The following is a 25,906-nucleotide window of genomic DNA, read 5'->3' as shown; positions in this document are numbered from 1 at the left end:
GAGACAATGCCACTGACACCTTAGTAATATGTTTGATCAAGTCAAAGATCTCCGTCATTAATTGCTGAATGATAGGACAAGACCAAAATATATGTACTGGTGTTCCCACTGACCCACATCATCTCCAACAATATTTTGAAGACTCAGGCCAAATTTTGTGAAGTCTATGTGGGGTATGGTAAAGCCCATGAAGTAACCTAAACATTTCTGATTGATTTATACATCTGGACATTTTAAATATGTAAAAATTATGTAAGAAAGACAGTGTTTCCTTCATCATCTGACAAAGAGACACCAAGATCTGACCCATCTGGTTTGTACCCAAAGCTTCAGTTCATTATGAGGGGAAAGGAGAGTAGATTACCATTGAGAGATACAACTTGTGTGAACGCAAGTCTTAAACTTAGATCCTCACAGGAATATCATATTGTGATTTTAGCTGTTGAAAAGATTTGAGCACTGAGGCTCAGTATCATATAATTCTTCAATAGTTAAAATTCCCAACTCCATCCAACCATGTAAAGAGAGATTTGGTATTAATTTTGAAAATGCCAGAAGTAACAGCTTAGAAGATGGGAGGGAAAATTTGCTTAGTGTAGAAATTGGTTTGTCCCAAACCTGAAGAGTGTGGGAAACAGATTTGGCAGAAATAGCGAGGAGGAGTCCAGTAGAGGCATTAAGACAAATAGAGGGAAACCATTACTGAGATATTGTTCAATTTCTACCCAAGGCTTCACAGGGCCCAACTGAAGCCAGTCTTTTCATTGGTCTAACAAGGAGGCATATTGGTTCGGAAAAGCAAGGCCTCCATTACACCTAGTCCTAAATAAACAAGCTCTGGCCATCTGTGGTCTAGACACAATAGAGTAAAATTTATTGATGATATTGAGAGGAACTAGATAGGGGATGGCCTGAAATAGGTAAAGGATTTAGGGAGAAGCATCATTTTGACAGAAGCCAGAATATCCATCCGAGAAATGGCATGTCGTCCATTGAATCGTAAACTGGGCTAAAAGGGGAAGATAATTAAATGGGACCACATCGTGAAAATGCAAGGGGATTGTAACACCTAAATATTGAAGAGATAAGTTTAGCCAGGCATATTTATATTGAGACTGTAGAGAAAGAAGAGCATCATACATGCTGAAATAGAGTGCCTCAGTTTTAGTAGTATTTAGCTTATAGTACAAAATTTTACAATAATCTTCATCTGCAAACAGACACATTTTATGTTGCGATGTACCAAATGGTATTTGGTACATCACAACATAAAATGTGTCTGTTTGCAGATGACTTTCTCCAAGATTATTTGAGGGGAGTGATCTAATTTTTTTTCTGTTAATGGTTCTATTACTAATGCAAAAATGAGTGTGGACAAGGGACAGCCCTGCTGGGTACCATTTGTGATAGGAAATGGGTTGGATAAAAACCCATTGCTAAATACATGAGCTGTAGGGTTTGAATATAAGTGGAGAATATTTAGTAAAAATCTGGCAGAGAACCCAAACTGGAAAAGGACCTTATTCATATATTGTCAGTGAATCCCGTCAAAGGACTTTTCCGCATCCAAGAATAGCAACAGTAAAGGCCTCCGATTTAAAGAATGTGCTTCTAACAAGAAAAACATACTTTCCTGGTATTGTTTGAAGCTTGCTGAGCCATAGTGAAGCCAACTAGAGTGGGGATTAACGGATTCAATTTGTTTGTGAGCAATTTAGCATAAAACTTAAAATCATTGTTCAAGAATGCAATGGGTCTATAATTTTGAGATAAGGACGGGTCCTTGCCAGGCTTGGGGATTGTTACTATTGTGCTTCCAGAATTTCTTTAGGGAAGGGGATTGTCAGCAATACCATTATAGAGATTGAGGAGAACGGGTGAGATGGAGTCCTGAAATACTATGTAAAAATTATTAAAAACTCATCCGGGCCAAGGACCTTATCTTTCTTAAGAGATATAAAAGCACTATGCAATTCCTCAGCAGTCCAAAGAGAACAAAGTGCAGAGGTATAATCAGAAGAGAGTGAAGGTAGCTTTATGGAGTCTAAAAAAGATTGCATGAGAGGGAGGGAAGGTTAAAGTGTAAGAGGGTCATGATTCAGGTTATATAATTTTCCATAATAAGAAGCAAATTGATAGGCAATGTCTTTTGGGTTTGTCGATACAGAACCATCTGGATTAGATAGCTTTTTAATCCTATTTATAACCTTTTTGCTTGTAAGTTTTCTTGTAAATAGCCTACCAGATCTAATTCCCAATTTTTGATTTAACATTGATATTGTCCTCTGCATATGAGAAAGATATAAGCTATAAAGTTTCCATTTGGCTTCAGTTATGGCAGAAAGGATAATTGGATTTTTAGGAGATTTTTTTATGTTGGGATTCTAGTTTCACGACTTTCAGCTCGCATACTAATGTAACTTCCTGATTCTTAATGGAGATATGAGCTCCAGCATGGATGGCTGCACTTCTCATAACCTCCTTAAGGGCACATCAATGATTGGTGACAGACTTATCAAGTGGATCATTAAGTTCTAAACAAGCAGACAAAGCCCAGCCTCATCTTTTAAAATATAATATTGCAACTGCTAAGGTCTGGGAGGGGAATTGTTCGTGACATGAGACCAAGACCATATGAGGGGGGCATGATCCAACCAGGAGATCAGTGATATTTTAACCATAGGGATTGATTCCAGTGACCATTTATCAGAGGTCAATTCTTGAATAAGATTTGTGTACGGCATTAGATAGTTCTTAATGACATTAGCTGTATGTTTGGGATGTTGTCCCTCTGCAGAATAAATTTGGAACCAATCAAATGCCTCTCTGGTGGTTTTTCATGATGTATAAAAACCTGCCTGTATTTTAGACACCATTAATAGCGACTAAATCCCCAACTCCATTTGCTGAAATGCAGTCCCAAACTTGCAAGAAACCTCTACCATACTTCACTGTTGACTGCAGAAGCTCATCCTTGTAAAGCTCCCCAGCCCTTTGGCAATCAAACTGTCTTCTATTAGAATCATATATTTAAAATAGTGACTCATCAGTTTAAACCTGCTGCTATTCTTTGCTATTCCCATGTTTTCGTGCATAGCTGAGTCACATGGTCTTGTTTACACATTGAAGGGATGGAATTTTGACTGCAGGAGTTGTGCCATGACTATCCACTTGGCAGGAGAGTGAATCTTGGTATAATTTCTACCCATGTACATCAGTAGCCTGAACCACTGGTTAACTGATTCTCTAATAGAGTAGAAGTTTAATTGGAATGCAGTCTCAGTCCTGACCCCTAGAGAATGGAGTGGGGCCCACCAGGTGTTTCCCCTGTATCCCTGCTGGCCAGTCTAGCCCTGAGCCCTTGTTAGGGAACTAGGTATTTAGCTTCTACAGCTAGAAAACAAGGTTCGCAGGAAGATATTATTTGGTCAATTATAGAGTAACACCCACACTTTTTACACAGTATTCTTCATTTCTATCACAAGTTTTAAACTCATAATTATATAAATATATAAAGGCTTTAAACTTCGCACCTCCATAAATACAAAATTGAGTTGCCCATAGGGAAAATAATTATTTTTTTCCGCCGTTTATGTGGAATCAGTTGATTTCCACACACAAATACCAATTTATTGCATGGGTAGAAAGGCTATTTCATTTTTTGCTTAATACCCCAGTTGGGAAAGTATGGAGTGTGCAGGGGATGCAACTTCTATATGGCCTGGCCGCTTGAGGGGCATGAGTGCCCAGCAAGCAAACTCGCAATAGTTTGAATTTTTTTCTTCTTTAAAAAAAAATAAAAGTAGTTTGCCTGTATTAGGGCATAGCAGATTATGGGCAGTATTCAATGTGATTATTCTCCGTGCATGGCGAGTGTTTTTTTTTCGCTCGCCATGCACTCGCCGTGTTTTTTGCAGAGATTCTCCATGTTTGGAGATTCTCCGTCACGGCACTTTATACACTATTCAATGTGACTAATACTCGCCGCCCCTCGCGGTGAGTATCAGCCAATCCGGCGTATGAGGTGACACCGCAGGGAGCCCGAGGACGGTGGCAGGCAGGGAGATGAAGTCTCCCTGCCTGCCCCAGAACGTATGTGGGGGGGAGGTGGGCTCCCCGGGAGCCAGGCAGCACAGGCTGGGTATTCACTGCACCCGATCGTGCATATGTAATGATCGGGTGCAGTGAATATATGAATATCTAATGAGCGGCTCGGCTCCCTGCTGGCTGCTCTGTGTAAAAAAAATTATATATTTTTAAAAATTAAATATATATTCATGTGCTATAAGCACATGAATAAAAATAGCATGCCATTTCACAGATTAAAATTCCTGATTTTTTGACACCAAAATTAAAACAAAAAACCTTTTATTGTAAAGTTCACATTCCACATGAAAGATGGAGAATTGCTACACGGAGAGACACGGCGAAAATCACTTAGAAAGACGGCGAGAAGTGCATGTTGAATAGGGTTGCTCGCTTTTTGAGAGCAAAAGTCTCCGTCCAACGCGAGAAAAGCACAAACTCGCCATAAAACACTGATAATTTTTCTCATTGAATACTGCCCTATGTCCTGACAGGAGCGTTGTCACCGGGACTGTACAGAGCCACCTAAACTCTTTGAGTGCCAAGTAAATTGTCAAAATTGGTGTGAAAATTGGCAAGCAAACATTTTATTCATCATAATGACCTGTAATGTTTACCTTATATAGGAAACATAATCTGTTTTTTTACACAACATTTTTCATTTGAATTTATATAACAAATGTGAGCAACACTGGTATTTTTATCCAATATTTTGCACATGTCTTGCAGAGACGTTGAGTCATAGACACACTGTAGTTCCAGTAACCCACTTCCTATCCCTCTGCAATAGTTGGCAGTTTTACTGCAGGGGGGAATGTTAGCTGATTGTTTACTGTGTTGCGGCGGGGGGGGGGGGGGGGGGTTATGGAAGGCAGTCTATATATATTGTGAGTTATTTTTTCAGAAGCTACTTTGTACTATGATGGGGAAGGTACAGCGCCACACCACTGCTCTGTACAGGCCAATGACACCTTGTGGGGCAGAGTGCTCACTCACATGCAGCATGACCACAGCCAATCATGCCCCTTTAATGCCATTTTTCTTCTCTGGTCCTGACCATGACAGCTTACAGTCTAATAGAGAAGGGAGCAACCATGAGGGGGAACATAATCATTTAGATTTTTTATTGCACTGCAATAAATCCATAGTTGCATGACAAATTGAGTGAGAAAGCAATATATTTAAAATCTTCATTCCTATTTTCCTGTGCTCTTTGTTTCTTTGTTTCTTAATCATGTTCTTCAATTATTTCAAAATACTATTTAAAAATAGCCCACGTTCCCCAACACCATGGTACATTGGTTTAACCCTTTGAGCTCCAAAACCTCTGTGAGAGATATCTGCTAAAAATCCCAGCGTCTCTCTAATTTGTTATTTAAATTACAATAAAAAATGTTGTGTAAACAAAATTATATTTCTTATACAAGGTAAACATTACAGGTCATTCTGATGAATAAAAAAATGTTGGGCAATTTTCACACTCATTTTGACAAAGTCAATTGGCATTCAAAGGGTTAATCACCTTTTCATGCCCATTTACAGCAGTGGCGTCATCATATACAGCTACATTAATCCATGCCTCAAATCCTCCAATCATCAAAACAAGTTATCTAATTTGCATGCTTTCATTAGACACTCTCACTAAGCAACTAACAGATGACATTAGCTAGTGTAACATACTGTATAAACCTTTTAAATGTAACGAGCAATGAACATAGTTTTACCTTTGGCTGCTGATAGTGCTCCATTGCCATAGTAACCACATTAAGTCCAATGACCGCAGTAATAAAAAGATCCAAATAGTGACTTGTACACATGCGATGTATGAAAAGACGAGGGTGGGAATACTCGGAATAGTAAGGTTTGCACTGGGCTTCTATAGACAAAACAAATGGATACTGTATCAAGATGTTAATGTTAGCCTATTAAGAAAATGTTTTCAGATAATTATTTAGCACAATTGCCTTCCCCGATCATGCAAGCACCCCATGCATTGCAGCTGCCATGCTCTACATGGAATAATTAATGCATAAAAATAATGAATCAAAAATATGCAAATATGCACTTCATACACAGTTGCTAAGTTCACTCCCATTGAATAAAAATTTATAAGGTGACCAAAACTTTACAAAACCCTATACAGATAACTGGTAATATAATTAAATCAACTTTTCAATAGAAACATTATTTATTTTTATATATATATATATATATATATATATATATCATTTTTTAAATACATATTTACATTACATATAATTTTTAAAGTAACAAAATAACATGTTTACAGATAATACTTCAACATAAGTACTTTGTCCAAACACAAAACTTACGAACATCCTATGGAAGAACTTGTAGAAGAAGAGGAGATGAGAATGCAGAAAACAGAATGAAAAGCACGGAATACATTGTGCACTGTGGGACATAAATATTGAAACTGATAACGAACTTTCCACATAATGGGTTGTGTTGGTTAAGGAATTCTAGCCATAGAAATAAAAAAGAACTGTTAGTATGACCTGAATGCCAAGTGCCTGTCTTTATGTTGAAATGATGCTACTGAGTGCTATAAGATTCTTCTTCCTTTCTTCTGGTCCATTTGCACTTAAAACATCAATTTATCAGTAAACAAAAAATAGCACATATTGTTGTACATATGCTACTGACTATACAGCAACTATTGGGGTGAAGTGAATTTGTCTTTCATGAACCTAAAAAGCCATGGTCCTTGAAATTCATACTAGCCTTTGGGATTTTTCCCTACCTGGAAGAATATTTTTTTTAATCGCATTCCATATGGGCCTATGTACCTATATAACATAATTTATAATAATGTTTTATATATTATCATTAAAGACTAGTGAAATGCAAAATGAATCGAAAATTATTTTGCCTAATTAAAATTATGCTGGACATAGCAATTCTCTGCAATAATTGCGATACTAATAAGACTTAGGCCAGAAAACCTCAGTTGAAGGCACATGATTGCTACAGTATATAGATGAAATTGTTGGATACTGTATTTTGTGAATAACTCACTTTCATCACAGTCCATAGTTTATTTCCATAGTTGCAGATTTAAATATATATGGTCAATTAATAACTTAAGTAATCCCTCAAATGTCAGCAACTGTGTGTGTGTTTTATTTTCAATTTCTATTTTCAGGTAAAAGTTTTAAGTATTCAGACTATTCAGACAAATTGTGATATCCAACATAATATGTATTGTGCCTAATTACAATTATTATAATTTTTTTGTGTATTTACCGTTTAAGTCTCTGCCGAATCAAATGATGGACTTTGACTTGTACTAAGTATGCATATAAGTGGATAGATAGAATTGAAGAAAAAGAAAAAAACATCATTGATCAATGCCATATAAAGGGCAGCAATATTTACATAGCATATAAAAAGGCGGGAAATCCATCAATGTGATAACGCACTAAAGTACTACACCCTCAACTATTTATAGTGGTGAGAAACAGATACTACTCTCATTTTCACCAAGTATGTTATATATATATATATATATATATATATATATATATATATATATATATATATATATATATATATAGTGGCCCTATAAAACCCTCAAAGATAATCTACATATACAAAACATCTCACATAAAATCTTCTCGGTTTTATTGTTCATTTTTATGACATTTCATAAGCAAAGAATATAGTAGATTGATGACAAATGTATCTAAAATGATATAATATATAAAATTCAAAAGTATATTTCCGTGTTCCGAAGAAATAAATAATAGTCCAGAACTTTGTGTGCATTATGTAATTAATAAGTACTAAAATGAAAGAAAATGGATGCATTACAGAGTATACTAAACTATTGTTTTTTTAAAATTCTGTGTTAATATATATGAAGTAAATAATCATGACAATTTTTACTACCATTTGTACATAAATACTGAGTTACTCAGCAGCTGCACACAAGCTATGTGGATGTGACTTGTAGCTTCAAAGCAGGCAGGTGGAGTGGCTTGCAGAGTATTGTCAGTATTGGCCTACTGTCAGTTACCAAGCAAATCTGTGTATAGTAGTATCCAGCTGCAGCCAGACAGATTCAATTATGGGATTGATCACTGCCCTGTGCAATAATTGGTTCTGTACAGTGTTATCTGAGTGCAGCTACTGTGAAGGTTTAATCATTTAATAGGGCGGTGCATAGGGGAGCCTCCCAGCTGGACAACTTATGCTTGTGACTGACCCTATTAGCAAAATATATTTTAAAATGTAACACACCTAAACTTAGAATTACTGTAGTCAAATTATTAAAAATCCATTTAAAACAAGAGTCTAGGATACAAGTGAGAATCCTTGTTGGCCCAAAGCAGTTGCTCTGTTTGCCCCTTTTTCCTTAGAGCTGAAAGTGCCCACTCAGGGGCAAACGCAGGATTTGGCGAAGGGGGTTTCCACTACGCACTCCTGAAAAGGGGTGTGACCTCGGCAGAAGGGGCTAGGGCTGGGGTAGCCAACCCTAGTCCTCGAGAGCTACCAACAGTGCATGTTTTGCAGGTCTCCTCACAGAATCACAAGTGAGCTAATTAGCTCCATCTGTGTATCTTTTAAAATGTGTATGTGATTAATGAGTGCAGCTGTGCAGCAGCTAGGTTGTCTGTAAAATGTGAACTGTTGGTAGCTCTCGAGGGCTAGGGTTGGCTACCACTGGGCTAGGGCTTTGCAACAATGCTGCAATCACGTCCCTGTTTGCAGTCACTGTGGGGGCATGCCCAGTGCTCTGTGAGCTGCTGGCATGCCCCCTGTCCCTAGGGTCCCCGAGAGGTATGCTGGCCCCCGGTAAAATTTTGGGTGTGTGGCCTAACTGTGGGAGGCGTGGCCCCCTTTCGGCGATTAGGCCATGCCCCCAAAATGTTTAGGGGAGGGTGGAATTACACTCTAAAGTCGAGGGGAGAGTGTTATTGTGTCCCCTTCTCCCCTCAGCAGCAGTAGTGACAGCAGCACACACCTACAGCACTAGCGCACGCAGGGGGGGTTTCTGAGTACCCAAAAACCCCCCTAGGAGTCTAAGGGACCTAGGCTGAAAGCTGAGGGTCCCCTCTTTCCAGGAGTACAAGAATTTTAAAAATCGGCCCTTGGGAACCGGAGATATCTGACTTCAAAGCAGTGGTCCCCATCCAAGCCTGTTAATTGCTCTTCCCAGTGAGATATTTCAGGTTCTCTCTGACTTAGAGTTTTTCTGAGGGTATATTCCAAAAGCTGGGACTCTCCCCCTTTGAGGAACACTAGTAGCTTGTCTCTACTGTTCCCAGAACCAGAGATATCAGCCTTCCAGCAGCTGGTTACTGCTCCAGCTCCACACACCTGGTATGTAGTTTTATATGCTCGTTGGCAGATTTCTCTGCCTTCTGAACTCTCATCCCCTCGTCCCCAATAACATTTAGTAGGTGGGATTCTCTAGTTTTTAATTCCATTAAAATCTTAAAAATCTATTTCTGGGAACTGGAGATATCTGCAGTCAAGCAAGCTGTCCTCCCACCAGAAAATTATGAATAATAAGCCCACTCCAGTATACACCCCTCCTCTGCATATTAAACATCCTCTACCACCCTGGAAGTTATGTATCAGGGCCCCTTCATTCAGCCCAATGCCCCTTCTCCCACCCAATTTCCCACCATCTGTGCAGTAAAGGGGTAATTTGTGGAAATTACTGATCCAGGCCCTACATGCTGAGCGGTTGATATAATACTTTGATGTACCACCCGCGGGACATCAAAGCTTCCCCCACCCCTACCGCTAGAGGATCGGTAGGTGCCCCCAATACATTGCTATGCCCAGGGGTCTACACTGCTGTTGACGCCCCTGTATGTATATATATGTATGTATGTATGTATGTATATATATTATATATATATATATATATATATATATATTATATGTGTGTGTGTGTGTGTATGTGTGTGAGTATGTATATATATATATATAGAATTATTATTTATATACATTTGGTCTATCTATAATACTTTAACTGACCCGGCATATAAGTGTCCATCTCCGTGCTTTCGTCCGCCCCTCTGGAAACCCCCTTCTGAAAATCCTGCGTTTGCCACTGTACAGCATGTGCTGACAGCAGGCTGACATTAGCATCCACTCCCTGCCTCTGGGCGGCCCTGCCTGTCCCTCTAGTGTCTTGCTTTGAGTAGATGCTGTGCGCATGCACACAGCAATTTTTCACTTCTGCGGTTGGGATAGCAGTACAGTTCCCCAAAAATTGGCCTGTCTTGCGAAAATCATACATACATGCATATATACATATGTATTCTTGTATTTATGTATGTATGTATGTATGTATATGGTGTGTGTGTGTGCGTGTGTGTATATATATATATATATATATATATATATATATATATATATATATATATATATATATATATATATATATACCTGCTAGCAGAGGAGACTGGATGCTGTCACTGTGGACATAAACCAGCCATTGACATTCTGCGAAGCGGTTTTCTTCAAAAGCCACTACATTTGGGTTCGCCATCTGCTAAGGTGAAGTTTGAGGTGGATTTGATTATTATTATCATTGTATTCCGTTTTACCCTAAGTGGGAAGAGCTTACGCACAGACCCTCAAGGTCATGGCTACCTTTATATAATACAGGGAAAAAAAGACCTGCCACAACTAAAGAAACCCCTCCGAAGGGTTACTAATACAACTTACACAACTAAAGAAACCCCTCCGAAGGGTTAACCACTTTCAGGAATTAAAAAACCTGCGGTTCTATATAGTGTGAAGACCCTTTCCTTATACAAATCTTGCTGAGATTTTTTAAAAACCTTCTTGCTATACCCCTGACGAAGTCCTGTGTGACGAAACGCATTTGGGTTTTATGAATAAAGGATCACTTATCCTAAAACGAGTCTCCTTCTTATTTGAAAAAACGGATGAAAGAACTTTTTAATTTCTGATAAGAATACCAGGGAAATGGACTAATTGCGAACTGGCTAGGTGGTACTCATTATAGCGCACTCCGATAACCTCTCTATCTATCTATCTCTCTATCTATCTATCTATCTATCTATCTATCTATATATATATATATATATATATATAGATATATAGATATATATATACACACACACTATTTAGAGCAGGAACTACTTGCAATGCACATGATTGCACATGATTTTCAGAGCTATAAAGGGGCAGAGCCTAATGCCAGAGGGGGCGGGGTTTAATCTTAAAAAGCAAACTAATCTGTCGGGGGGGGGGGGGGGGGTGTTCTGGGTACTCACTGCCACTGGTACTAATTTGCCACAATGTCTTGTCCACACTATAGAATACTTATTTCAAGAAAGATGCTAGCAAGCAGATATCTGGGCTTGTGCCAATAAAATAATGGCAAGCATCTAAGCAGAGGTCAGGGCAAATCTCAATCGAAGGAACCAAATTCAGAAGCAGGCACAGGTTGACACAACCAAAAGGTACAGTCCAAGGAAAATACTAGTGCAACCAAAAGGCAGGATAGTTAAGTGCAGGGAACAAACTAAAATCCACACATGCCAGATAAACTGCACCCACGTATAAGTGAATAGCACAGCTGCCAGTACTGATGTGGGTGCAGCCAGCAAAAACAAAATTATTCCTATCATGATCACAAATGTGTTTATTTTCTCAGGTGCTCAGAAATGTTGTTAGTAAGAAAATGGCCTGTATAGGGGAATGGTGAAGTCATTGCTTGTGGCATGGCATGTTTATAGCTCAAAAAGGCCATGCATTTGCTTCCACATTTGCAAAGAGAGGTAATAAAAAACTAGTAAAAAGCCTACATCGATGCTGCAGTTGAAAAATGCCCTCCCTCCCCCGGGGAGCCAGGTTCCACAACACTCTGCTAGCACTGTGCATCTTGTTGTCTTCTCATTGCCGAAATTGCCTCTTATGGTGTGTACACACTTGTACAATGTGCATGAGATTTTGACTATATAGTCAAAATCTCATCTGGATCTCTTGCAGATCGCACAGGTTTTAACCCTTGCGATCCCGATGCGATCCCGAAGTCTTGGCTGCATTGACTATATAGTGCAGATCTGCACTATATAGTCTAAATTGTATGCAGATAGTCTAAATTGTATATATTGTATGCAGATAGTCTGAATTGTAATATAGTCTAAATTGTACAAGTGTGTACACACCATTAGACACAATGTGATGCGACTAGGACACACCTGGAAACTGTGCTGATTAACATCTGTGTGCGACTGCGTCTGTATGTACGAAGCGCTAAGAAACTTGGCATGGACACATCTGTAATATAATGGGCCTGATTCTGGTTCACTTGCAAAAGCAAATTCTCTCTCTAATGGACAAAATCATGTGCACTGCAGGGGGGTGGGGGTGGGGGGAGGGGCGCAGATGTAACATGTGCAGAGAGTTAGATTTGGGTTGGGTTTGCAATTCAAACTGATATCTATATTGCAGTGTAACAATAAAGCTGCCAGTATTTACTCTGCACAGAAGCAAAATAACACCAAAATCTAACTATCTCTGCACATGTTACATCTGCCCCACCTGCAGTGCACATGGTTTTGCAAGTGAACCAGAATCAGGAACAATATGTTGGGCTCACAGTTGGGTCTAGATGCAGTTGCTACCCTTGCTGGACATTAAAAAGTTTTGTAGAATCATTTAAGTTTCATGGTAGATAACAAATCTATTTCTATATTACTGGGAGTGCACATACTGGCACCAAATACTAAACAAGGTGGGTTTGGAAACATTTTATTTAGCATTGAGGACATTTTACAAAATGTGAGGAGTATTACAATTTTCACTATTTATAATGCAGAGATTACAATATTAAGATAATGAGATATTTGAGAATGCTAATTTTATGTGGTCAAGTTTTTGGACAGTATTCAATGTTCCCGATTCACCGTGATTTTCGGCAAATTGGGCTGTTTTCACTCCTTGCGGTGAATCTTTTTCACTGAAAGTCTGATTCACCCTATTCAATGTTCACTGTTCGCCGAAAGCAAACAGTGAATGCTGGCCAGTTCTCCGTTTCAACTTTGGGGAAGCGAGATGCAATAGGAATGTTCCTTAAGAGTGTGGTTGTTGCAACCATTTTCACATGGCAAAAAGTTGATTTTTAATTTGTAGGAAATGTCTAAAGAAATAAACTTATTTGGGAATACAATTCTCAAATACTGTGACTTATTTCCTAAGTCACAGGAAAACACCAAAAAACTGAAAAAGTTCATTCAATTATAAACTAGGATAAATAATAATATAATTGACTTCAAAGAGGTTATCAAAAAATTGATTGCACTGAGTAAATATACTCACAAAAATGGGAAGCTGAGGAGCATTTAGAATAGATAATTCAGGCCGAGATTCCGGTAAATCCTGGCTGCACTCATGTAAAGAAGAAAAGTATACAAATATATAGGGGGAAATTTACTAAGATGTGTATTCTACTTCACATGTGATGTTGCTATGGACAACCAATCAGAAGCTACTTCTTATTTAGTTAGCACCCACTAGAAGATAGTAGAAAGGATCGGATTGGTTGCCCATAGCAACATCACATGTGAAGTAGAATACACATCTTAGTAAATTTCCCCCATAGTGTGATGCATTTTACAAAAAAAAAAAAATCACAAAATGAAAAGCCCACACTGTGCTGGCATGGTATTAATAACTGGGGCAAGTCCAATAATATCTTGCAAAACACATTTAAAAACATGAGTGGGTGTAAGGTCTAAGTACTAAGGAATTCCTTACCATATGGCTTTACAACACAATTTCATAATAGATTGGGACATTCTAGGGTTGACTCATGCAAGGACTTTATACTGTATAGTGCTATTTTTGGGGTAAGGAAGAAAGCCCACAACACCCATTCCACTGAAAAGGAAATGGTGTTGATGGTGGTCATTTTGGTGAAGGGCGGAGGTTTTTTGACCCTTTTCTTTTTTTCAGATTAATGCAATCAGAATATTTTAAAAAACTTTAATTTTATGAATCTGTCTTTTTCAAACTTTGTAAATGCATAGACATGGTTAGTGGTAGTACAATTATTGTGGGTACATCCACAAGAATTGCTGCTATGCATTTTGGAACTGTGATCTAAAGTCAGGGATTGTTATTTTTTTAAATTCATATCAGTAACTGTTTAATCCCTTCAGTGGTGTTTTATTAAGGCAGCACTCCCCCCTGGGCGAGCTTTTTGGGGGGAGCGCTACCTAAAAAAAACCCCACCATGCGTTCCCCCTGGGCCGGGCAGTGCCGCTCAACACTATCCCAGCCGCTGCCTGGCCCTGCACCTGGCGACGCGGCATGTCAGTAGTCGGCGCCGGAGGCTTAAATAGAAAAGCCGGGGGGAGGGGGCGGGAGGAGTCACGGCGGGGGAGAGCAGACGGCCAGCGCTGAAGCTGCCTGAGTTCAGTGAATAACTCAGCAGCGCCTGGCTCTAAACAGTGCCAATCCCGCGAATTTTCCGGTCTTGTCAGACTGGGCACTGAGGCACAGCCCGGAAAATTCTTGGGATTACCACTTGAAGGGTTAACCCAATGGAGGATTGCAGAAGCTTCCTGTAGGCCAAAGGGGAAACATTGTGTTGTACCTTTATGGATTGTCGTGGGTGAGTATTTGAGTCTTCCCTAATACAAAATACTATATTACCATTTCCCCAGAAATTGTGTTCCTGCACCCATTCTCAGTACTGAGGAGGAGAGCTGATTTCACATCCCAATCAAGCTTTGATAAATCCAGCCACTTGCATCCCTACCATGGGAAACATCACAAATATTTAGAAGTTACCACCATGGTATTATGTAAGAGGATGGATAACATCCTAGGTGAATCAGTGTCTGGAGTCAGGACTGATCAATAATTATGTTTCATACTGGGCTGTGATGCTGCTTCCACTGTAGACACAATCAGTGCCAGCTTCTGATGGTGGCAGTGGCTATCAGTTCAAAGATGCCAGTTAAGCCTCCCTTTCTCTTTGTGTCAATACCCTGTGAGTGTGTGTGTGTCACAGTTGCCAAATGTTGTATTCATTCCATTTACCATGGTGTAAATTAATTATCATAAATTAAACCAGCTGTGTTATTTTATGTCCCAAACCAGCGCTGGTGTAGTTTCTCACCCATGATACAATACCCAGCGTCCCCACTTCCAAATATCTTCTCTAAATTTAGCTGACTTGGGAAGACCACATTACAGAACACATATCAAAGTGCTGCATCAGGTTAAATCATGTACTCTTCGTATCTGTTCCTGCAATACTTCTGTGGTTGATTTATTTATTTATTTTTTGTCTACAATAGACAATGGTTTCATTACTGTATACTATATGTCATTTATAATACTTCCATTTACTGGCCATTTGTAGATATAAATATTGTGCTTTTAAATGTGAACTATAACAATAGCTGAGAAGTATGTTGCAGGTGAGTATCTAAGATTGTTTTATATCTATTACAAATGACAGTAGATATAATAACAGCATTAATATGGCAATATGGGGCCACAAAAAGGCAGTAAAGAGCACTACTTTAACCCTGTTATGTTATTATGAAACACACTGCCTTTTTCTTTATTTTATAAATTGCAGTGGATCATGGTTGGTAAGGACATTTCTTATGTGCCAATGTAATTGCATGTACTGCAAGATGTCTATTAAGGTTAGGTGTTACAGCAAAAACATGCATAAATGAATAAGAAAGTGCGATAACATGACTGTCTGATGCTCTCTCCAATAAATACATTGTGTACTTATTTCGTAAACTTTTTCAGTTCCTGTTTAGGTGTTGTTGAATTAAAAGCATTAATGGCATTGATAGTAAGATGCCAATCTGCTTATTATTATTTTTTTATTATTATTATTATTATTATTATTATTATTATGAAGATGAAAAAAATGGCATGATTTTACTATAATGCATTTGACATAATTATTGGCATTACATATCATACTGATCATTGAATTTAGGAATGGCTATTAAGCAAACTACAACAATGAAGAGGCAACACTAACAGCACACTAACCTTTCATGCATTATCAGGGTAAAATGGTGTTTTCTTTTGCACTGGTCATAAATGGGAAGATTTAGTTAATATTATTACATAAAAAAGTTTTGTTAAATAAAAGCTTTAGACAAAATAATTCTTCATTGTAAATCCTGAGATTTTGCTTTGTGAGCCCACTGGTATAATAAACAGCTGATTGTATGTTAATTGTGTGTTAGTTGCAACCACTGCCAGGTCCTTGTTCCACATTAGTGCTGTACATCAGTGAGAAATAATGTGTAGATCGGGGTCTTGACAGAACCAGATTTCAGGGGGGCCGGGGCACTTTAGAAAGTGGGGCCCCCTCCTACTTGTCATTACTGGCCACAAACTGCATGGGAGAATACTCTGTAGGAGCCCTGACAGGCTCAGTGCTGCTTCAGATTAAAAACTCTCCGATGACAAGGCAGCTGCTGCTGCTATCCTTCAAGGGCCTGAGAAGCATATGATGAGCTCCACCAAGCAGAGCTCAGCACAAACCTCTCAGCCTCTGACCTCTTCTGCAAAGTGTTATGGGACTTAGTCAACTCCCAGTAATGCATTGCGCAGACAGTGTGCCTTGACTCCCGATGCTCAGCACCATTAATTATTGTCACATTGGCAGATAGGTGAAGCTGCAGCACTACCCCACTCCCATGCACAAAACCATTAGTTACATTTTTTTTAAATACATGACAAGCACAGGGGGCCCTTAGATAGAGGGGGGCCCAGGGGTACAGACCCCTGTGCCCTCATTATAATACGGCCCTGGGTTTTGATGAGGAGAGCTCTACGTGGTACATTGGTAGCATTCATTGAATACTTTGTCTTCTGTGAACAAAGGGGAGGGGGCAAAGATCTCACTGATGTTGTGGCCAGCAGCCAGGAGTTCCTAGAAGCATATTCTGTGGGTGCTCAAGGGCTTGAGCACCCACGGAAATTGATGAGCACCCACCAAGTCTGCAAATCAAAAAATCAAGGAAGTCTATGAGGATCCTTGTTGTACTTAATGCAGGTGGCTGCTGTGGAACCTCTAAGACCTCACCTTGAGGCATACTTCCCTACTTTGCTGCCCCCTCCTCCTTGTACTCTGTTGTAGGTGGCATAGGGGAGGATACAGAGGGCCTCAAGAGAAAGCAGAGGACTTGCCCACCTTCCTGGGGCCTGGGAGGACCACATGATTTTTTTTTTTGAGGGGGGGGGGCAGAGTTTCACTAGGGTGCTGAGAAGCCTTACACCGGCCCTGATTTCAACATTGCCAATTATATTTCTGTATTTCACATCTGCTTCTGTAGTAAAGGTGGCAAAACTCACAGATAAATACTTTTACAATATGTGTACAATATGTAATGCTGACAAGCTACTCTATTGTTTAAGGTCTAGTTTTACATTTGCATGTATATACTGTAGTCTGTATATCTGGTTGTTTCTTGTCATGCATTTAATGATACAGTAGTTTTTGGCATATATTCAATGCCGTGGGCGAGCGGTGACTGCGAGCAGGACTTTTTGCTCGCAGTCACCGCTCACCCTGTCAGTATTCAACTGACCCCCCTCATTCGCAAATTCCCCCTCGCTCCGTTTTTTGAGCGAGGGGGAATTTGCGAATGTGCCTCCAAAAACTGCGAGAATCGAGGCTAATTACAGCGAGTTTGCTGCACTAGCCTCGGCTCTCGCAGTTTAGGGGACTCCTCGCCGTTCTGTGACTGCGAGGATTCCCCCGGAATGTTGCATAGTGCGAGCGGCCGGCGCGGGGGTTAAACTGCGAGGATCACTGGTTTTCTGTGATCCTCGCAGTTTAACCCCCTCGCCGGCCGCTCGCACCGGCATTGAATACTTGCCTTTTCATTGACCTTATTTATTTATTGAATGAGAGCCTTAAATGGAAACAGTCACTGTTGGTAATTGTATCCCATAATAGAGCGTAGTGCTGATCAAATAGATGGAAAATAAACATATTTCCTGCAACGTCAGGATTTACTTTGCTGACACTGTATTGATTTAGGAAAAATGTTTGTTCATTTTACTGGTGCGATAACCATATAAACAGTATTACCAGCTACAAAGGTAAGAGTTAGGTAGTGTATATTTCTAAGGTCTACTTACAAGGGACAATATGCAAATTAACCAACAAAAAAGGATAATATGCTTCTGAGTAATGCCACTTATAGGTCAGCCCTTTGAGTCATTGCACAACACACTCAGGGTCAATTTTCAAACCAAGCCTGTAACTTCACAGTTAGGAGCTGATTGGCCGGTGATAAAAACCAGACACTTTATCACTTCACCGAGCTTAATAAATCTGACCCTCAGTTTTTACAGTAAAGCGCTGCCCTGTATAAGGCAATAATCAGAAGTACTGTCATTTCTTATTTGGAGTCTCTTACTGGAACCTATAATGTTAAAACAACCTAATATTTCTAGCTATTCATAAATTAGTTCACCTAAGATAGTCCGTGTCGCAGATATCTGGGCATATTTCTATTATGTGTACGAGAACAATGAAGTTTATTCTTGTGAATTGGAACACCAAGATGGAATGTGTGAGCCATGAGGTAAACAAACAAGACTTCACACACAGTTTAGTGGACGTCTGACATCAGACAGCAATTAGTTACATAACACAATCACTGTGCTGGGACAATACACCAGATCTGCCAGTACCTTGTGTTGGACTGGATGAAGGCTCCAGCATTAAATCATCCAGCATTCGATCTAAAAGAATGAGATGCTGTTAATTACTGTAGCATATGGAAACACTCTGAATATTGCCTTGGTATCTGATTAATTATTGATCAGATATTGTAGTGGCCTGTTGTTCATATTCGGAAATGAAAATCCTTTTTATACTTGTCCAGCAAAATCGATGAAATCCACTCACTCAGAAACGAGTGAAAGCTGCAAAAGCTGAGAAGCCATCCGCACACTGCCCTAATGCTACCGGCGATAATCTCCCAACAAGATCATCATACAGTTTCTACACACTGCTACATTAGGCTGATAAGCAAAACACACAGGCCAAATACTCCAAAAGAATCTTATCAACTACATTGCAATAGTCATCTGCATGTATGAATCACTACAACCAAGCAGGGGAGTAAAGGAGGAAAGGCAAAACCACTCATTATAATAAACTACTTCATTTAAAATTTCTATTCATAGAATCTGATAAGAAGAAGAAGTGCACAAGAACTGTGCACATAACCAAAAGAACTTGTCCGCCTTTACATGATGTGTTACCTGCCATATGCCTTTATACTGCCGGCATGCTAATTTGCATTGCATAATAAATAATAGAGAACCATAGGCATCATGAGATGTGCAGTACCTAGATCTGGAAGGGCAGCACAAGGGCCTACAGTTTGCTACTAATCATCATATTCAGCGTATACAGTAGTGCACCTGCCCTAAATCAGGTGCAAAATATATCCATCCAAGCCAGCAGAAGACGATGCATTTAGCTGAAGACATCCAAAGTGAACTTTGTGTTTGTGACAACACCCATTAACCCTTTCTGCATCTCTAGTCATAGGCTTTGCATGCCACAGTAACTGACACTTTGGGGTGTGAAACACGTCTCCCTGCCCGGCACAGTGCTCATCTGCATCCGCTCCATTGCATCAACAAAACAGATGTGTATCCAATTTAAAATAAACTCAGATATAAAAATTGATAATAAATTCTAAGACAGCGAATCATATAAATTGATATCTAGGAATCTCAGACAGACAGATAAAGCATTGTATTAGTAAATGTTAGAAGAGCACGTGCTAGACAATACATTATAACCATCTGAAGTTGAATATCTATAAGATGGACTCTCTCAATAGAATAAACTGTAGAAATGAATACAAAAAATGTCTTCAATAAACGCAGCCAAAGTGCGTATGTAAGACTGTGGTCACCATGTCAATATGAACATAAATAAAGATACAACGGAGTAAACTCACATACAATCTGTATTGCTGCAAATGCATTTAGCATGTGTCGTATATGTTCTTCAGTGGTCAACTTTACACCAACATAATATAAATACATACAGTCACTGGCGTAACTACCGTCCCGCAGCCCCCGCCGTGGCGGGGAGGCGCTGAGGGTATGTGGGCGCCGGGGGGCTGCGGGACGACAGTCACTGTCTGCCTGCCTGTCTGTGTGTGTGCGCACCGTCCGGGTCCCAGCTCTCCCGGCTATTGCCGCAGCGCTGCTCTCTCACTGATACAAAAAGTGACACTTGGAAAATGGCTGCCCCCATACCGCAGACAGTTTTTCGTCTGCTGTATGGGGGCAGCCATTTTCCAAGTGTCACTTTCGTTAGCAGCAGTAGCCGGGAGAGCCGGGACCCGGCGCGGACGGATGCGGCCCAAGGTAAAACACACACGCACACAAACACACACATACACACACACACGCTCTCTCCCCTCAATCCCCTTCCCTCCCTCCCCTCCCCCCCCCCCCCTGCGCGCCACGGCTCCACGGCTCCACGCTGCTTGTTTTTTTTTTTGTTTTTTTTTAGGGGGGGGGGGCGCCCCCCTGCATTTTCGGCAGGGGGGCGCACAATTATTAGTTACGCCACTGCATACAGTAGAAAGAATTTGAAGATTTTGTTCTTAATAGAGATCAGAAGCATTGCAAACAAAATCAAAGGTGCTGTGTCGTAAATCTAAAAATAATTTGTATTGTATTTTACAAGAGGCATATATAATACATCTGCAATAAAGGGCTGTATAAATATGGGGTTGATAGACATTCTCTAGCAGGCAAGCCATCTCTAACAACAACAACAACAACAACAACAGTTATGCTGTGTACACACGGTCTGATTTCCTTTCCGATGTTGACGATAAAGTCAACATCGGATCGGCATCAGATCAACATCGGATGCAGATCGCAAGGGTTTTAACCCTTGCTATCCCGATCCGACCCGATGCGCGTTCACGTATCGGAAGCCAGAAAGTCTTGGCTGCCTTGTCTATATAGTGCAGATCTGCACTATATAGTCAAGATAGGATGCAAATCGGATGTGCCTTAAGATCCTAACCACGATCCTATCTGATCAGATCGCGGATAGGATCTTAAGGCACATCTGACCGTGTGTACACACCATAAGAGCTACCGTGTTATGGTAAAAACAGCCTACTGTAGCTACATGTTAGGCAGACTGAATTAGCTGCTGGTGTATCGAATTGCTCAGTCCTCTGTAATTAGGTGCCACAACTCCACACATTAAGCACCATAGAGTGCATGTACAGTAACACAGAATTTTCCTCACATTCTCAGGAGCTACAAAAATGCACCTTCTGGTGCTCAATATGTGGGGACCCTCCCTGATCTTTGACCCTTAATGCCTAATCTATGGATTAAGGCGTGTTACATGTGGGGGCAATGCAGTGTGATTGACAAGCTCTAGTCGTTAAACCCAGAGCTATGGTACAGATTGTTGGTAATTGAATCTCCCCCCATAAGAGATATTTTCACTTGCATTGAATTTTCCTGGTTTTTATGTTTGCTATAAACTAAAATGCACCTCCAATCTCTAATAATCTGTCTACAATGAAAACGCTATACGTCTCGCAGTGCCTTCTGTGCATCTATCATGACAGTATCCTTGGTCACTTAATTAGAAGAGTTGTCATAAAACAATTGAAAATACTGTATAACATCCGCATTATACAGTAGGTGCATGCTGTGGTTCACACAAACTGTATTTAAAACTTTCAGCTCTATTGATTAATTAGCATCATTTTCAAGAATCTCCATGCTTTCTGACTTCCTACATGCACAATAGTATAACATGTCCAAAGTCTGGATAGGCTTTACCATATAATTTTCAGTCATTCGGAATTTGATTTAATACCTTTTATGTAGTGGAAAGCATGTTTTACTATCGGATGCATATTACGGTAGCATTTGTATGATTAAATAATATGCAAGGAGAAAGATTGGAAGGTTTAGTTATACACTGAGGTGCCAATCCCTTGTATCTTTGAATTACTTCAATTCACAGATCTTGAATAAGTGGTTCACCAAAAGCACTTTGGGTTTTATTTTAAGGGCTATTGAAGCTATGATGTAGATGAGCTAATAAAGTAATTGAAAGCTTAGAAAAACATGACTGCCAAAGGTTCAATACTAAATATACTATGCTGATGATCAATAATGGAATGCATTATATAGCAGTCTTGCAGGTTCCAAAGTTACATATACACAAGTAGAACCATACACATGGCAATTTTATAAGTCATCGCAACCAAAAAAGATCAAATTGGCTCTACATCAATGCACGTCTATAGCTTCAACAATCTCTAAAGCTGGCTAGGAGCACGGGTTGGGATCGTTTGGTCGAATGCATTATGGTCGAATGTCATTACATCGAATCCATTAGGTCGAATTGCTAAAAGGTCGACATGATTCTAGGTCGACATGGGAAAAGGTCGAAATGATTCTAGGTTGAAAGGTCATTAGTTCGACAGGTCATTAGGTCGACAAGGTCATTAGTTCGACATTGTCTAGGTCGACATTCACAAAGTCGACATGGGGTTTTTCACTGGTTTTTTACCTGAATGTCAACACAGTCGACATGGACACAGTTTAAAGTGCACTGCATCCCCTCGCATCGCTCGCTGCGCTCGCTATGCGTCGGGCACGGTGCCTCGCTACGCTCGGCACACTATTTTATTCTCCCACCACGCCCTAGTGGATGGTAGGGCATGAAATACCGCCTGTCAGCACATGTCGGCTCAAAAAACAGTGAAAAACCCCATGTTGACTTTGTGAATGTCGATCTAGACAATGTCGAACTAATGACCTTGTCGACCTAATGACCTGTCGAACTAATGACCTTTCGACCTAGAATCATTTCGACCTTTTCCCATGTCGACCTAGAATCATGTCGACCTTTTAGCAATTCGACCTAATGGATTCGATGTAATGACATTCGACCATAATGCATTCGACCAAATGACCGCATCCCAATTACTGTACAGCAACAGTCTGCCTTCTCCTTGCCTGATCATTAGTGATAACCTCTCTGTGTTTCACAGAAACACATGGTTCCTTATGGACAAGTATTGAGGCTACATATATGGGCAACCTAATAAAATGAACTATAGGTAACTAACTAATCATAAAATAATAATATTATTAATAATAATAATAATAATAATAAAAAATTCTGGTGAACCAGTCATCAATTTCAATGAGTATAGCAGCAAAAAGTAACAATTGTAGCAGTTAGTTATTGCTGTATCTTTCTTTTGACTATAATACTACTAATACGACTATAATACTACCTATCCATGCACAGCTAGAGTACAGTATCCATGCCTCTACTAAGCGGCAATCTCAGCAAGGGAGTGAGCGCCTGTCAACGATCAAGCAGCACTCAGAATAATGTTCAAAGACTACCGACCGGCTAGCTCTCTCTCCTTACTCCTTCTCTTTTTCTCCATCCTGCGCAGTCTTTTTTCTTCTCGTCTCTTGGCTTCTTCTTCCTCTTGGTGCTGTCGGCACTTGTGAAAATTCTCCACCACAACTCCCACAAACATATTGAGGACAAAGAAAGCCACAATCAGCAGGAAGGATATGAAGTACAGGAGCATCCAGGGGTTGTAGTTCATCACTGGCTGAAAAGAATGGACATAACTATCAGTAAAAGGACAGGCAATTGGTGTGTGAGGTGATGACCCAGCAATTTTAAGGGGGCGTGGTCTAATTTCTTGTGATTTGCCCACACCCCCTGCAAAAAACTTGTAGTACAAAGACCTAACACTGCCCCCCAATGATAAATAGGCCTCTAAAAGACTTTATATAAAAGTATAATTGCACATATTGTACCTGCTGGTCTACTCCCACTGCATCCAGTCCATCATACATGATGTCCACCCATCCATCTTTCGATGCCAGGACAAACAAAGACATCAGAGCCTATTTAAAAATAAATTATGAACACTGTAATCTCTATAGTTTTATTTCATTTCTGTGCAGTGTTTTATGTTGTTGATACAGTTAGATTACATCCTGTGCTATTTCCCAGAGGGAAAGGAAAACTGCACTAATAGGTATTTTCTCATTTCTTACATCATGAGTGAATGTACATACTCAAAAAATGGAGACTGTTTTAAATATAAATTTAATGACATGCAATTTATTTCTATGAATGTAGAAGAACAAATAGGCGGCCACCTATAACAATTAATGAACAAATATATAACATTAATATACAGTTTATATATACACAAAAAATATACATAAAATATATCAAATAACATAATATAAAATAGACTTTTTATATAAAGCAGCAGGATTATTTCAAATAATGATTATAGCCACAATATTTTAAGTAGAATGACTGTGGTGCCGGACGGAGTCCCGACAGTCGGGATTCCGACAGTCATTAACCCGACGTCGGGATCCTGACTGTTAAAACACCGACGGCCGGGTTCCCGACGGCCGGCGGCTATTTTCCCTTGCGGGGGTCCACAACCCCCATAGAGCGCAGTGAGCCCGCAAGGGGCTTTGTTGCGCTGGCCACGCTGTCTGAGGCCAGGCAGTCGGGATCCCGACGTCGGGATAATGACTGTCGGGATCCCGACTGTCGGTGAGTCATACCACACCCAATGACTGTAGATCATTTTATATATGCGTATACAAGATGTAATTGCTGGCTTGTACTCGCAGTGATGCCGGGTCACGGCACTCACAAACAGGGAGTCTTTATAGAGTTTAAGTAACTCACCAAAGGACAGTCTGTCACTGGATGTTAAAAGTAATGGTGTGCAATTGCCACATATTCTCACCCGTGTTGCTCCTAAGAGGTGGTAGTGAATAAGGTGTCTCGCTGAGAGGGGATTACCGTGTTGGACCGTGTTTGATGGAAACGGCTAGTGAGACTCTCATCCCCACTGCCGATAGCTGACGGTCAGACGCTTGCAACTGCGTGTCTCTTACTCACGCGTGCCATGTATCTTCCTCCTCCCAGAGTTCTCCGAAGAAAAGACTGCAGGCTGCGGCTGGAGTGGCTCAGGATTGTAGAGAGCCGTATGAATGGATAGCTGTAATCATTTGGAATGATGAGTGGCAGTGATCCAACAATCTCGGGCTAAATAAAAAAAGGAAACCAAGTGGCTGGGTCCAGCCTCAAACGCGTTTCGCCCTTCAAAAGGGCTTTGAAAAAGCCAGAGATTGTTGGATCACTCTCCATCTTGAGTATGTACATTCACTCATGATGTAAGAAAAGAGAAAATACCTATTAGTGCAGTTTTCCTTTGCCTCAGGGAAATAGCACTTTTCCTGTGTGAATTCCAGGCTCGGGATTAAACCCGGCTCTGGTTTGGACACAGTTTTTTGTACAGACATCAGTACAAATTAGAGAACTGCTGCTTGCTATTATATAAAATATTTTAAAATTCATTATTCAATTATTATTATTGGTATATTAGCGCCCAATCAACCACTGGTTGAATATAGATTACATTCTGCCCAATCACATTCATAAAAACAATGTACAAAACTGATGAAAGAAAACTAAACTTAAAATAGTACAGTTTTATGTATGAAACATGAATGTAAAAGGTACAATTAAGTCTTACCCTTTTCAACTACAGCTTAATGAAAAATGTAAAGTGTTATTTTATAATGGGCCCATACACATTCAGTGTATTGGGACAAATCCCATCCCCTGAAGGTCAGTTGTGGATCGGGGATTTTAAACATATGTAAAAATCCCATCCCCCAATCCCAGTGGGGATTGCGGAATCGGGTCTTTTTACATGCTTACATC

General features: G+C 40.0%; 1 protein-coding gene across 5 annotated transcripts in view; it reads right to left on the bottom strand.

The window, feature by feature from the left end:
- The window catches only part of CACNA1G (calcium voltage-gated channel subunit alpha1 G), a 317,812-nt gene that overhangs the window by 44,891 nt on the left and 247,015 nt on the right, over positions 1 to 25,906 (bottom strand). For 3 of the 5 annotated variants that reach the window (XM_083148098.1, XM_083148097.1, XM_083148094.1), the window contains exons 24-27: positions 23,962 to 24,051; positions 23,537 to 23,750; positions 18,793 to 18,843; positions 5,811 to 5,962 (exon numbers count right to left, since the gene is read on the bottom strand). In XM_083148098.1, coding sequence (XP_083004224.1) covers positions 5,811 to 5,962; positions 18,793 to 18,843; positions 23,537 to 23,750; positions 23,962 to 24,051 — 507 coding nt within the window. The remainder of the gene's footprint in view (positions 1 to 5,810; positions 5,963 to 18,792; positions 18,844 to 23,536; positions 23,751 to 23,961; positions 24,052 to 25,906) is intronic. The other 2 variants (XM_083148095.1, XM_083148096.1) reach the window with 2 other exon arrangements.

This window comes from Crinia signifera, chromosome 6 (assembly GCF_055691185.1).
Source record: "Crinia signifera chromosome 6, ASM5569118v1, whole genome shotgun sequence".
Classification (NCBI taxonomy): Eukaryota; Metazoa; Chordata; class Amphibia; order Anura; family Myobatrachidae; genus Crinia; species Crinia signifera.
The sequence above is the reverse complement of the archived record's forward strand: the minus strand, read 5'-3'. Positions and strand labels throughout refer to the sequence as shown.